This window comes from Echeneis naucrates, chromosome 9 (assembly GCF_900963305.1).
Source record: "Echeneis naucrates chromosome 9, fEcheNa1.1, whole genome shotgun sequence".
NCBI lineage: Eukaryota > Metazoa > Chordata > Actinopteri > Carangiformes > Echeneidae > Echeneis > Echeneis naucrates.
The window spans coordinates 23,541,639-23,556,576 of NC_042519.1; the positions used below are offsets into that span (position 1 = coordinate 23,541,639).

The following is a 14,938-nucleotide window of genomic DNA, read 5'->3' on the forward strand; positions in this document are numbered from 1 at the left end:
CAGACTCTCCCGTGGCTTTTGACAATGAGTGTGTCTGTATATCTGTCTCTTTGTATGTCTGTGTATATGTGTGAGTGCGTGTCTATATCTGCGTCTATTTGTGTCTCTGTATATGTGCAAGTGCGTCTGGATATCTGTCTCTGTGTATGTCTGTGTAAATGTGTGAGTACGTCTATATAGTTGTCCCTGATCATGTCTGTGTATATGTGTGAGTGCGTGTCCATATCTGTCTCTGTGTATGTCTGTGTAAATGTGTGAGTGCATCTTTCTATCTGACTGTGTGTATGTCTGTGTATATGTCTGAGTGCGTGTCTATATCTGCCTCTATTTCTGTCTGTGTATATGTGTGATTGCGTCTGTGTATATAAGTGAGTGCGTCTGGATATCTGTCTCTGTGTGCGTCTGTATATCTGTCTGTGTGTGCTTCTCTATATCTCTGTGTGTGTCTTTGAGAAGAAATCATTCAAAGTGATGGCCATAGGCCACAGACAGAGTGAGATGAGACCAGCGTGACAATTGATCTGTGATTGCGTAGTAAGCGTAGGAGCTATCATAAAGCCTGTCGTCACAAACAGAGTTTAAGGTCTTCTGACCCGTTTAAACTTTGAACGGCGTTTCTGTGACAAAGTATGACGAAGCAGTGAGGCTCCAAAATGGGGTGGGTTTGATCCACAGACCTGATCTGTATATCTGTCTCTTTGTATGTCTGTGTGTAGTGTGAGTGCATCTGTATATCTGTCTCTTTGTATGTCTGTGTAAATGTGTGAGTGCGTCTGTATATCAGTCTCTGTGTATGTCTGTGTACATGTGTGAGTGCGTCTGGATATCTATCTGTGTCTACATCTCTATATCTCTGTGTGTGTCTTTGAGAAGAAATCATTCAAAGTGATGGCCATAGGCCACAGACAGAGTGAGATGAGACCAGCGTGACAATTGATCTATGATTGTGTAGGAAGCGTAGGAGCTATCATAAAGCCTTTCGTCACAAACAGAGGTCAAAGTCTCGTGACCTTTTTAAACTTTGAACGGCGTTTCTGTGACAAAGTATGACGAAGCAGTGAGGCTCCAAAGTGAAGTGGGTTTGATCCACAGACCTGAGCTGAGAGAGCTGCGGTCGTCACGGTGATTTGAGAATTCGTTCGGGTCAGAGCTCAGACTCTCCCGAAAACGCTCCGAAAAGTGGATTTTGACCACGTCCCGAACTACTTCGAATTGCGAGCAAACCGTAGCTCCGGTCCGAAAAACGAAAACACCGTGAGAGACAGAAGAGTCTGGGGATTCTGACAGTCTTTATTTGATTTGAAAAGTCCTTAAAATGAGCGTGTAGGGACAGTGCAAAGTCAGAGTGAAATTGTTTTTAGTGAAACCTTGATTTGCATTGCAGTCAATTGGGCCAAATACAGGTGTTTCTGACGCTCTGAGCCCTCCAGTTTAAATTTGGTGAGGAGTAGAGCTCTCAAAGTTAGATTTTCTGAATCCCAAGACCTGTGTCTACGTTTTGCCAAAAAATTATTTGTCTCCTTTTCACGGTTTGGCCGTGAGCTCGAGTTAAACATGAAAATGTCGGTTAGTTTTTCACAGTGCTCTCACTCTACTTAACGAGCGGTTACACTCTAACTTTGAGGAAAAAGTGAATCGGACTGCTCCTTTGAGAGGTCATAGTTCGAAAACCGTATTATTTAGGAGAAAAAGGTTTGATGTTCTGGAAAGAACACAAGATTTCCTCCGTTTTAAAGTTTGAATGACATTTGTAGGTGCACGTGTCACTGAGCTACGCGACTGAGAAAAAAGGTGAATTTTTGAGGCGATTTTTCGTCGTCTCCCATGCATTCTCTATGGAAAATTTCGGCTGGTTTTTTGGGAATAACTTTGGGAAAAATCGGAATATCGACTACCCAGAACTTAGCACACTTGTCCCGATCGAGCCGCACGTTTTGATATATATATTGTTGGGCTACGTCAAGCGGTACGACCCGCATTAGATGCCGAAAATGTGACGGAATAATAATAAGAAGATTAATAAGTATGGACAATATTAAGTAGTGCCTCGTGCTATGCACAGAGGCCACTTACTTCTACTGTGTAGAAGTAGTGGCCTCTGTGCTTATAGCCCGTGGCACTAAATAAGAGTTCTCTGTATGAAAACAGAATAATCAGAAGAATCCATAACATTCTGGATTGTAATGAAACTAGAATTTTATGTCATTTATAAATTCTTTTGTCTTTTTGGTCAAACAAACACAATGACAGAGTGTTTGGGAACTCTTCCAGATGTCTACAGACCCAAAAACCTTCAAAATTTACACTAATATATGAAATCGTTAGTTTAATTTCTGTGCAATAATAAAAAAAACCCTATGAGTGAAAAATGATATCGTATTTTGCAGTAATAATGGAACTACCGTGTTGCATTTGAGTAGTTTTATATTCAGATGTTTTTTTTATTTTAATTTATTTTAATTCATTCATTTTGTGTATTTTGTCATTGTTTCCATCATCATGTTGATGTTGTTATCTAATATTATGGTTCTCTCTGTTTTCAACCTGATTGTGTCATTGTTATATAACCTCGCATGTCCCTTCAACACGCTTGGCCCGGTGAAGCGTGATTGGTGGAGGTTGTTGGTCTGAACTCTTCTGCCTGTGATGGCGTGTGATGATGATGATGTTGATCTTCTGATCGTTCGTGTCTTCAGACGTGTGTCGACAGAAACAAACGTCTTGCTGTCGCTCACACAAACACATCACTTTGTTGGGTCGGTTGCTGAAGACCACAGTCACTCTAATATGTTGCATTATTAATCATTTAAAGTAGATTTCTTTGCAAGTTACCTCCAGAGGTCAAAGGTCGGGCACCAGGATCCATTCATCCTCAGACAGGTTTATTTTTGTGGTGTGAAAACTGAAAGACTATTTCTGCCTGGAGTCATGTGGCGAAGATTCATTACCAACGAAGAACGTCTTATAGGATGTCTACTTCAACTCTATCCTGATTGGGTGGTACAGTCTGTCAGTCGCACGGTAGCCCCACCCCCAATCCATCCCCTGCTTTGGTCCGTTTTCCTCTGAATGCAACATGATGGTTTGGAAATAATCAGGAAAACGTTTCCTGAGCTGATAAATCAGGGAGGAGGGACATTTCCCCATAGACTTCAATATAAGGGAGGAGGAGGGATATTTTCCCAATCCGTGCTTCCTCACAGATCTGGCTCCATGAGCGAGGTACAGATTGCATTTGTGCTGATGGTCGCACGCCCCGCTGAGCAGCCGGGGACGATAAGAGCTCATTGTCATGTCAGAGAGGCGAAGCTGCTGTGTTCATCATGAAAAATGCACATCTCACCTGAACTCTGTGTGTGTGTGTGTGCGTGCGTCCGTTAAAAGCTGCTAATAAACCAGCTGCTGCACCTGAAGGTGTTCAGCAGCAGCTCAACTCTGCACATCTGTGACGTGTTGTGTTTCCTCAAAAAGAAAACATCTAAAAGACCTTAATGACAGCCGTCACCAACAGGAAACAAACAACAACAACAACAACACAACACCACACAAACCAAAAAGGTGGCTGTGGTGTATTTCCCACAGCCACACAACTGCCAGAGACAGACTGACAAAAAGAAATAAGTGTGAGTCACTGACACAGTGACGGAGCAAACAGCCTCCATTAAAGCCTCCTGAAGGCCGAGGGAGACATGGGGCCATTTCCCCATAGATTTCAATACAATCTTACAACTTCTCACGACCAGTTTCATTAATTTAGAGCCCTTTTAACTCTGAGGCCACAGAGAACTTGTTTTTCAGCAGAGTTCATCAAGAATACGAAGAAAGAAACCTTTCACCTGATTAAAGGTCTGGATCTGAAACCTTCCTGGACATGATGAATGCTGACCTGCTGCCCCCCTTTGCTGCCCCCCTGCTGCCCCCCCTGATGCCCCCCTGCTGCCCCTCTGATGCCCCCCTGTTGCCCCCCTGCTGCCCCCCTTTTGCCCCTCTGTTGCCCCCCTGCTGCCCCCCTGTTGCCCCCCCTGTTGCCCCCCCTGCTGCCCCCCTGCTGCCCCCCTTTTGCCCCTCTGTTGCCCCCCTGCTGCCCCCCTGTTGCCCCCCCTGTTGCCCCCCCTGCTGCCCCCCTGCTGCCCCCCTGTTGCCCCCCTGCTGCCCCCCTGCTGCCCCCCCTGTTGCCCCCCTGTTGCCCCTCTGCTGCCCCCCCTGTTGCCCCTCTGTTGCCCCCCTGTTGCCCCCCTGCTGCCCCCCTGCTGCCCCCCTGCTGCCCCCCCTGTTGCCCCCCTGTTGCCCCCCTGCTGCCCCCCTGTTGCCCCCCTGCTGCCCCCCTGCTGCCCCCCCTGTTGCCCCCCTGTTGCCCCTCTGCTGCCCCCCCTGTTGCCCCCCTGCTGCCCCCCTGTTGCCCCCCTGCTGCCCCCCCTGTTGCCCCCCTGCTGCCCCCCTGTTGCCCCCCTGCTGCCCCCCCTGTTGCCCCCCTGCTGCCCCCCTGTTGCCCCCCTGCTGCCCCTCTGTTGCCCCCCTGCTGCCCCCCTGTTGCCCCCCTGTTGCCCCCCCTGCTGCCCCTCTGTTGCCCCCCTGTTGCCCCCCTGCTGCCCCCCTGCTGCCCCTCTGTTGCCCCCCTGCTGCCCCCCTGTTGCCCCCCTGTTGCCCCCCCTGATGCCCCTCTGTTGCCCCCCCTGCTGCCCCCCTGATGCCCCCCCACCCCGCTCTTCCTCTGCCTGCCCTCTGACTCATCTGTTCGGCTGCTCTGATGTTTATGCTAATATTGTGAAAAATATGCTAACAGGAGCTGATGAATATTCAGGACCGGATTCGGGACATTCGGGACATTCGGGATGACAGTCGGCGGCCGAGACTCGATGTCATTGGACGAAAGGCACGGCCGAACTTAGTGACGGCTCTGCCTGAACTTCCTGTCAGGAAAGTCACCGCAGGTCACCTGAGGTTGCTGGTTTGATGCCGAATTAAAGAAAGATGGAATTTTTAGCTGTTGACTCTTTCAAACAAAACATGAGTTTATTTTATTTGGATATTAAAATCATATTCTATATTTCATGTTTATGATACGTCTTGTACAGAGATTCATGATCCCCAGAGGATACACAATAAGATAAACAGATACAACAACAACATAGACAGGAAATGAAAACAACAAGAATCTCATCAAATCCAAAACAAGCCTAAATAAAATATGGAAGTCCAAACACACACAGCACAACATTGTTCAGGCAGTCCACTGTTTGCTGAACACGAAGAGGAGATGAGATGTACAGCAGGAGGAGAAACGGAGCGACCTTCTCTGTTTCTTCACGCTTCGTTTGTTGCAGACATTTTTTCACCTGAAGCTCATCTGCATCTCTTAATAAGGCAACCTTCATGTTCACACTTCTGTCTCAAAGTGCAGAGGGCGGAGGAGAGGCTCAGTGGGGGTGCACATATTAATGCAGAGAGTGTGTGTCTGCGTCGCTGCTGCTGTTTCTGCACGCCGACCTCGACTTTCACGTTGATGCAACTTTTTCTGATAATTAAACAAAGAATTCAAAATAATCAGACTCAGGAGAAAATAACACACACACACACACACATCACAAAGAGTGATGGAGCTCAAATTAGAATTAAAAACTAATAAAATAAAGACAAAATGGTGAGAAGGGAAGATGTTTGAAAAATAATTTTTTTTAATTAAAAGAAATAAATGCCAATAACAGAAAATGATTCTAGAATAAAAGTGCATAAGAAGCACCTTAAAGCTGTCAGGAGGAGCGGAGCAGCTAATGAACCAAAAACATTCAGAACTCTGGAGTCCAGATTGTGGACAGGACGTTAAATTCACAGGTGGTGCAGCAGAATCAGGCAAACAAATCAAAGTGTCAGGAAAAAACACACAAGGTCGCAGAGAAAGGACAGCAGGAAAGAGCTTTCCAAAGAATCAGCACAGGACAGAGTGGGCCCATTAATATCATCATTCATTAAAAGCAGCTGAGTTCCTGCTGCCTCAGAGCTTCACAGATCAGCAAGAAACCGCCACAAACACACATTGATCTGGTATTGACTTTTATTTTATTGCTGCTCATGTTGGAGCGGCTGAGATGGCGTACGGAGGCGAAGGCGGTGTATTTCCAGTAAAAGCTTCCTCAAACAGAGATGCTCTCTGCGCGCTTCACTGGAGACGAGCCGGAATATTCCCTGAAAAAGCCTTTTTTCTTCTTCTAAAAGCGAGGTCGGAGCGTCAGAGAGGGCCAAACCATCAAATAGAAATCTTTGCGTTTCATTATTAATAATACTGTTGGTTCTCTTCCATCCTCTGCAGGGGGGGGGGGGACGTGTCTCAGCACCAAACCCAGACGTTAGAGATGCTCTGAAAACTACAGATTTTCTCCCACTTCCAATAAATCTGTTGATGATTCTCCAGATAATTTGGGCCGTTTTCAGCCTTGGTGGTATTCGTGAGCAACAAGATCGGAGCTTAAGGCTGACAGGAATTTACTGACAGCATTTAAAACTGTAAACACAATTTAACAAAGTCTCAGTTGGAGATGGAAAATGAACCTTTTTATTTCTGTAAATGATAAAATGCCTGAGAACGTAAAAAAAGGCCCCAAAAGAAATGGGACTGTTGCATTAACGGATAAAATGAAAGCACCGAAGGAGGAACGCTGATGTTGGATGAAAATTGAGCAAAAGACTCAAAATTGGCCAAAATTGCAACAGCCGCGACGCTGAGCGGCCTCAGACGTTAAACACCTTTAACGGCTGGAAACAAATCAAACTAAGTGGCGTCTGCGGTTCTTTCCTCTGTTTTGTCTGAAGGTGTGTGCCGTGTTTGACTGGATCCAGACTCCGACCTCCGTGACGCAGGCCGTAACACGAGGATAACTCTATATGTTTTATAAACACTGAGGCTGAGGTGGGAAACGTGGCGAGGGCGAATGTTTTTCAGGAGATGTGACCTTCCACTGACAGCCTGCAGGCAGATGAACAGTTTAACATCCAGTTGTACCTTCAGTTTTCCCTTCGCCCTTCAGAAACTCCTTTTATTAAAGATTTTTTCTTTTATCAGACTTTTCAGTGAAAATGGAGTGAAGGAAAAATTACAAACATGCAGCCAGACCTGAAGAGCAGAAATGATCTAACCCTCCAGTTTCTGACTCCGCCCCCTAATTCTCCTGTCTGTGAAGGATCTGCAGGGCTGCTTGGTCGGTGTTTCATTTATTTGATTTGTATTCATGATTTCACAACATTAAAATCTCACAGGCTCCTTCCTGTTTCGAATGATCAGACAGGATTTGTTCACATTCTGCACTTTAAAAGTCTTCATTTCCTGTTTGAAACACACTCTCGGACAGATGACTGTCACTGAAGTCTCATCAGTCTGGTTTGTCCTCAGGAAACTGATGCTTCACGTCTCGTCAGAGCTGAACGCCTGGAGGAAGAGCCAGTCATCGCTGCTGCGGACGGCTTTAACGAGCATCCGTCAGGGAAGATAAACGCTCCAAAGATGTGTCCACGTTGAACGTGATATCACTTGATGTTGTGTGTTTTGCTGTCCGTTTGTTTTCTGCTCCAAGAATGGGACCGCCAATCCGCAATCAATTTTATTTTAAAGTGCATTTTATGGATGGATGAATTAAAATCAAGTGGTGACCTACTTTGTGTCTCTGGCAGCGGCTCATCTTCCTGATGGAGGTGAAGCCTCCTCTCAGACCTGAACCTGGGAAAATGAAGTTTTATGTCTGCAGCCCGCAGACACAAATCAATGGCCACCGGCTGGAGAGCTTTAGAGGGCTGTGGTGGCGAATCAAACCGTCAAACCTTCTCCTGATGGATCACATCTACACAGTTATTACTGTAACTATGGGGAGAGACGCCCTGCGGGGACAGGCCTCATATTCAGAGGGCAAACAAAATGATTTTTGTGTTGGACAGTTTATTTTGTTAATTTGTTGTTCATGTTGCAAATAATAATAAAAATAATCGTAACAAAAATGTGTCCGATGTCCGGCTTCCTCTTCAGTGAGGTTTTATGGATCCTGACTCATCCATCTTTTGGATCTGTTGCCCTGACAACCGGCCCTCGGTGAAGGAGTCATCTGACGTCCTGAGGAGGACCCAGAACTTCACGTCTGGATCGGAGGATGGACGGATCAGTTTGAGATGAAACCGACAGAGGTTACAGTGAGAAAATCCATTTTAATAACTATAAAACAGCAGCAGGGGTGATGAGGTTGTGTTTAAAGGAGGAAACATGAAATATGCGATGTTTTGTCTTTTTTCAGGTCTGTATCTCATGACTCGTCTTCTCGCTGAACAGAGAGCTCCAGGTTTGATCCGACCTGTTAGCTGACCTTGCTGATCCGCCGGCCTGATGTGAGAATCGATGCTAAGTGGATGACTTACACTGAGAGCCTGTTTGTCTTATTGAGCGATGTCAGCCGGAGGGGGTGATGGGCGTCCGGTTCGCTCATTCATTCTCTAAATGTGGACTCGAAGGTTTTCAGTCAGATAAATGACGATTAAGTCTAAATCTATTGGCCTCCAGTTTAATGAGCTGTTTTATGAGATTAACACACAAAATCAAGCTTCCACGTGCGGCCGGAGTCGCGATCGAAGATCGAAGTCCTGAGTCCAGGTTTCTGCAGCACACATTAATATTACAGACTCTTGTCTGTGGAATCTCGGCCTGTTTTAAGCACTAAATAATTCACACAATAAAATCTTTTCTTTCTCTGAGCGGCGGAGGAGAGAGAGGTAGACTCTTTCCAGTTCCACGTCTCTTTTAAGCGACCGCCATCATCTGCCTCCGTTTTCCCTGAGGCCTCGGGTCAGTCAGCAGGCCGCCGTCACGTCATGGTCAGGTTTAGTTGCTAGGCGACGTCTAGCTGTTGTAGTTGTGACGACAGGAGTGAAGGGAAAAGTGAGGTGTCGTAATTTATAGCGCGACAAAGTCCACGTCAGAAAGATCACAGAGACGAAAAGGGAAACGTGTTGTATTGAAGTCTATGGGAAAATGTCCCTCCTCCCTGATTTATCAGCTCATTGGACATTTTTCAAGGAGACTAAAAACAACAAATAAAGAATGGAGCTGAATGGCTGATTGATCCTGATCGATCAGCTCCAATCAATGATCATATCAGACCATTTGTGTTTGTTGACGTCACTTTAAAACCACCTGGATTTTTCTTTCAGGTGTTTTTTTTTCCTTCTTCTTCTTCTTCTGTGGTGCGCGCTGCTGGGGAGCGCGGATCCATCGTGAACGCGCAGACAGGATGAGACGCGCGAAACAGATCCACAATTGATAATGAGCGGAGCCGCGCTTCGCTTCCAGCAGCAGCTCGTCCGGATCGGTCCGGATCAACTGATCTGCTTTCTGGGGAGCCGGAGGGAGACGCTTCCAGGAGGATTTGTGGATTTTACAGAATTAAAAGCTTTTCGTGTCTTCAAACTGCTGATGGCCGGAGAACCAGAGAGAAAATAGTTCCTCTTTTTCAGAAAGTTTCTGATGTGGAGCGAAGTGCGCGCAGCGGAGCCGTGAAGAGGACCGGACCGGACCGGACCGTCCTCTCAGTCCGGATCAGTTCGGACCTCGGAACCAGACACCGCCTTCCCACAGCTCTGCCCGCAGACCGAGGCGCCATGGGACGGCCCGGAGACTCACTGTGATGGGTAAGACTGGAGCTCTCTGTTCAGACCAGGTTGGTGCCACCAAGAACAAGAAAACAACAACAACAACAACAAATAAAACCAACAAACTAACAAAACAAAAAAAAAAAAAGGATTTTCAACCTGATTGAATCGAATCATTTCAAAAATCATTTTGGTTCAAATCACTTTTACGCACAAAGATCCAGAAATTTGGATAAATAAAGGACGCGCCTGAGACAATGTGTGTGTGTGTGTGTGTGTGTGTGTGTGTGTGTGTGTGTGTGTGTGTGTTGATAAGCTGCTGAATCCTGATCATCACGTCCATCTGATCAGCTTCCCCTAAAACGCACACCATGACACACAGCTCACTCAAAATGACAGAAATATAAATGAAAACAGGAGTAAATGGTTAAATGCACAAAATAAATGAAAAGCACAAACATTTTGTAAATGAATGTAGAAAATATTTCTACGTTCATTTACTTACAAATGTGAAATGATTTCTGTATTTCTGCAGACAGGTCTCTGGACCTACCACAGACGGACTGTGGAGACGTGTTTTCAGAGAAAATGTCACTAAAGGGTCTGAAAAATAGCAAAATGTGCATCAGGAAAGACGGAGTTCTGTCCTGGTTTCCAATCAGACATCCTATTTCAGTGACATCGTGCATTTTTATTCATAATAAAAGGCCTCATCTCTTAAAAACTGTTTCAAAGGTCTGTCAGTCTGGAGTGAAAAACAAAATGAATGGCTGTTGAGTCAAGTCAAATATTTGTATTTGTGTATTTTTGCTGTCTCAGCCTTCAGCTTCTTATTCAGACCACTTTTTATTTTTTTCATGGTTAATTGATTTTGAAGAGCACTCAGTCTGGATGGATGAAGGCTCGCCACTGACCTTTGAGTGTGTGTCCTGTGCAGTGATTTGTGTGACTGTTGTGTGGCTGTGTAGGTGTAATCGACTCTCCGGCCCTCGGTGAAGCTGATGATCACTCAGGGCTCCGTTGCTATGGAAACGCAGCGATGAGCTGATACGGATGCTGATGAGATCATTGAGGAGTTTCTGGACATAATGAAGTTCTCAGGACGTGATGCGGGCAGACACACAAAGAATGTTTGTGTTGTTTGTGCTCATGTTCACCTGATGATGTCCCCTCTAACTGCAGCAGGCTGAATGAGTCAAATAAGTCAAAAGAAAAACTGAATTTAAAGGCTGCTACAGAGCTAGCGTTAGCATTGAGCCTTCAGATATCGATTATTTTCTGAGTTGTTGAATGAAGTCTTGCTTTATTAAATATAAATGATGAAAAACATGTTTACGTCATATTGCGTTACGTCGGTTGAAAAAACTTTTCGTTCTTTCTTGGCTTTGCTCCATTTTGTCTGTTAAAGTACTGCAGAATGTCGCATCATGTGAGTGACGTTAATTAAACGAAGCTTCGATTCCAGATCTTTTTTTTTGTATGTTTGTGTCAAATTATTCAAATTACTCGAATAATCGTTTCAGCTCTGGTTAGCTTTACAAGTTTAGCATCAAACGTACCAACAGATATCTGGTTGAATGTGAAGTTAGCATGCTAATCAGCTAGCCCCGCGACGGTCACATGAAGATGTGTCGTTATGTTGCTGCTGATTGGTGAATATTTTTCAAATAATATTAAATTAAATTATTATCATCCATCTTTGATTGCTGACTGCCCCCTCAAAGAAAACACACATAAGATGTAAATGTGCAACAAAAGGACACACACTTGTATGTTCTGCTGTTGAATGTAGCCTTCCTATCACTAAAAACCAAATGAAAATAAAAAGATGAAACATTTTGGGGTCTGAATTGAGGATTTGTTGGAGGGCGGCGGTCCCAGCACACTGGTCCCGCCCCCACAGGAAGAAGAAGAACATGATGAGTCACATCATCTCGCAGATCTTCCTGATTTGTTGTATAAAACATGAGGAGGAAGCTGAATATTAGAAATTCAGATTTTCTAATGTAACATCAGGGATGAGTGAGTTCACGCTGCAGGAGGATGTGTGACCTTCAGGGACAGTCTGGAACTTTAGCTTTTTAATTTTTTCCTTTCATTTGCTAATGAACAATGATTTCTGGTTTGAGACACAAGTGAAACACGAACACGAAGGAAAAGTGAATGTTTAAGTCCACAAAGTCTCTGTTATGTAATTTTCTGCAAACAGGACAAACTAAAGCTGAATCTGGCGTCACCTTATCTGCTGTTGGCTCCTTTTTCTCCGCTTGGAAAACTTTCCAGAGACAAATGAATATTATCTTTATTTGTTTTTCCTTCTCTGCTGTCAGTCAGACTTTCTTTTAATTCACTGCTGAAGACATCTGTCTGGAGGAAGAGGAAGACTGAAGCGTCATGGTCGGTCCTGGCAGTTGGCGTTGGAGGTTTGGCTGCCTCGTTGTTTAATTGTTGTGTTGCTCTGGGAGAAAGCAGCTTGGAGCTACAAAATGTAAAATATTTCATGAAATCCAGACACCAGAGACCCGCTCACATTTTCAGAGGCTCAAGGGCCGTCTGGAGCTTTTCTGATCCCTGAACTTTGACCTTTAGGGCCTGATGTCACAGACACGGTCACGTCACAAAGCAGCAATTCCTAAATTATGGAAATATACTGAAAATCTCTATAATGTCTTCCGAATCAAAGGAGATGCCTTTCTTTGTGTGTTGCAGTGTTGGTGTGCGCTGAAGTTTTGTGGGGATATCAGATTTAAGGGAACATGCAAACTGTAATTTCCATCTACGATCTATTTTGTTTCTATGTGCAGATCCGCCAAGATGATGTGTTGTGTTTTTAGATTTTCAAGCAGAGTTGGAAAAGTATAATCTAACCAGATCTCAAGTGAAGTAGAAAATAAATGTTGACTTTTTCTGAATTAGTCCAGAAGAACTTCCTGACCTTTATAAATCTGACCTCATTCAGTAAATATCACACCGTCCGTATGGTTCTTCCTGTTTCCTCCTTAAACTGCAGAATCAGCTGATCTGTTTTCTGATTCCCGAATCACACAGAAACAGACGTCTTAATGTGGTTTAGACTAAAACATGTTCACGATGATGCCTTTCCTGTCGCCATCCGTCAGATTCATCGTCATTAGAATCAAACCTATCCATGTTTGCACTCATCAGCTCGTCCGCTGCCAGAAATGTGGCTGAGTTGCAGCAGATAAACGGTAAAAATCGATCTACCTTCGGCAATAACAGAAACACTTTAAAGGTTTTGGAGCTGTAAAACTTTACAGCAGCATCATTATCGCTCTCACCTCCATCTTCCTCCTGCTTCATCTCATTTTCCTTTCTCTGCTGACACGTTTTCATTTTCCTCCCTCCTCTTCAGGCTGTTGATGGAGAGGATTTCGAATGTCAGCCGGGACAGTGGTCATCGCAGGAGGAATTCTGGCTACAGTCATCTTACTGACCATCGTCGCTGTACTGTGTTTATGTAGGTTGCAGGTACGACTGCTTTACTTTTCAGAGACATTTCAGAAGACGTCACTTGTGTAATGATCGCTGATAGGTAGAATATCTGATGAAGATAAGATGCCTTGATTTACACTGCATGCGATGACACTTGTTGAAGTGACCATGCAGAAGAAAACCGCCCACCGATGAAAAGTCCACTTCCATGTCTAACTGTCTCTTTTTGCAGAAAACTGAACTCGTCTTCCTTCGGTTGACTCTCTGTCTCCAGAAAACGAAGCTCGTTCCTCTGATAGTTTCTGTGACCTCCTGACCTTCCTGTCGTCTCTGACTCAGACCTGTAGTTTTCTGTCTTTGTGTCTAACTGCCACCAGTATTACTGCTGTAAGAGGGAGGAGTCTGAGAAGGGGGAAGAGGAGGAACCGGAGCTCGCCACCATGTCGCCGTCCCGCCCCCTGGCTCTGTCCGCTCCTCCGACGCCTCCGACGCCGGGGCACTTCAGCGACGACCCGGATTCCTACCCCCCCACCTTCCTCACCGAGGCCAACGGGCCCGCCAGCTACTCCCCCACCCCTCCGCCACGCAGGTGCCAGCGCTCGCAGGCCTTCTGCCCGTCCTGCACCCGCTGTTCACTGCCCTTCTACCTGCAGCACCCAGAGAGGCTGTGCAACGGCGGACGCAGGATCAGCTACAGGACTGTGCAGCAGCAGGACCTGGAACTGCCCGTGGACCTGGCCAGTTTCTACCAGAAGCTCAACCTGATCCGCTCGGTCACCATGAGGGAGGTGGTCACCCACAGTGTCAGCACCGACGTCTGAGGAGGGAAGGCGGTCCCACTGACTGTGTGTCAAGGTGGACGACACAGCGGCGCCACAAAAGTGACGCCAAAATATCTTGGTTACAGTATACACCATAAGCCCCGCCCCCCTCACATGTCAGCAGGTGGGGACAGTCAGAGTCAATATATGTTTCTTCATCTTGTTTTTTTGATTCTGAGTTTAGTTTGAAAGCAGGAGTGTGATGTCATGATTGACAGCAGGTTTGGGGCGGGGCTTTGGTACCACAGCTCAGTCAACTATGGATTGATGTCCACGATACTTTGGCTTCATTTTTGTGCAGCGGCAGGAAGTAGAAACACATAGCGTCCATCTTTACACACAGTCATTGGTCAGTCTTGTCTGCAGACACACAAACCTGGTCAGACAGAAGAATCGTGCTGCTGTGGCGGCGCTGAGGCCTTCTACCTGACAGCCATGTTGGAGGTCGACATCTCTAAACAGAGTAAATTTAACACAGATTATGTTTTTTGTTTGAACGCACCACACAACAACCCTCCCTGATGTCACCCGTCCGTTGGTGAGAAGGTGGATCTGACCTGTTCTGTCCGCTCTCCTGATTGGGAGGAGCAGTCTGCCAGTCACGTAGTAGCCCCACCCCCAACCCCTCCCCTTTCCCTCTTAAAAAATGAACATCATGTTGTATTTCAGACTGAGACCATAAACTCATCAGGAAAGCGTTTACTTTTCCCATTGACTTCAACACACTCGCTCCCTGATGGTCAGTAGATAGAATGAAGGACCGTTGTCCTGTTATCTGTGGACAGATCCTGTTTGTCGACCAGAACCACAGTGTTGTGCGTTGATGAGAACCCTGACACACACACACACACACACAAAAGAACAAAGACTCACTGCGGCACCAAATGGTGATCATCCGTCTCCTGATGGCGTGGCGTCCAATCCTGCAGGAAGTCAGAAGTCGTCGTTGGGTCGGTTCTTTTCACCGGATTTTATTGACAATAAGAAAAATATAGAACAAAGCCGGCTTTATCCTTTAAGGTCTGAATCACAACAGTTATCTG

General features: G+C 45.7%; 1 protein-coding gene across 1 annotated transcript; it reads left to right on the top strand.

Moving 5' to 3' along the window:
• The first annotated feature begins 9,535 nt into the window (after positions 1–9,535).
• On the top strand, positions 9,536–13,895 carry fam163b (family with sequence similarity 163 member B). Its single transcript, XM_029511503.1, has 3 exons — positions 9,536–9,660; positions 12,995–13,110; positions 13,452–13,895. The coding sequence occupies exons 2-3, from the start codon at positions 13,018–13,020 to the stop codon at positions 13,893–13,895; spliced, it is 537 nt and encodes a 178-aa protein (XP_029367363.1). The 5' UTR covers positions 9,536–9,660; positions 12,995–13,017.
• The last annotated feature ends 1,043 nt before the right edge of the window (positions 13,896–14,938 follow it).

Bases quoted from the DNA above. Each gene is read 5' to 3' on its own strand.
- fam163b (XM_029511503.1), top strand. From the start codon at position 13,018: ATGTCAGCCGGGACAGTGGTCATCGCAGGAGGAATTCTGGCTACAGTC. The intron at 13,111-13,451 runs GTACGACTGCTT...AACTGCCACCAG, and splicing joins TGTGTTTATGTAGGTTGCAG to TATTACTGCTGTAAGAGGGA.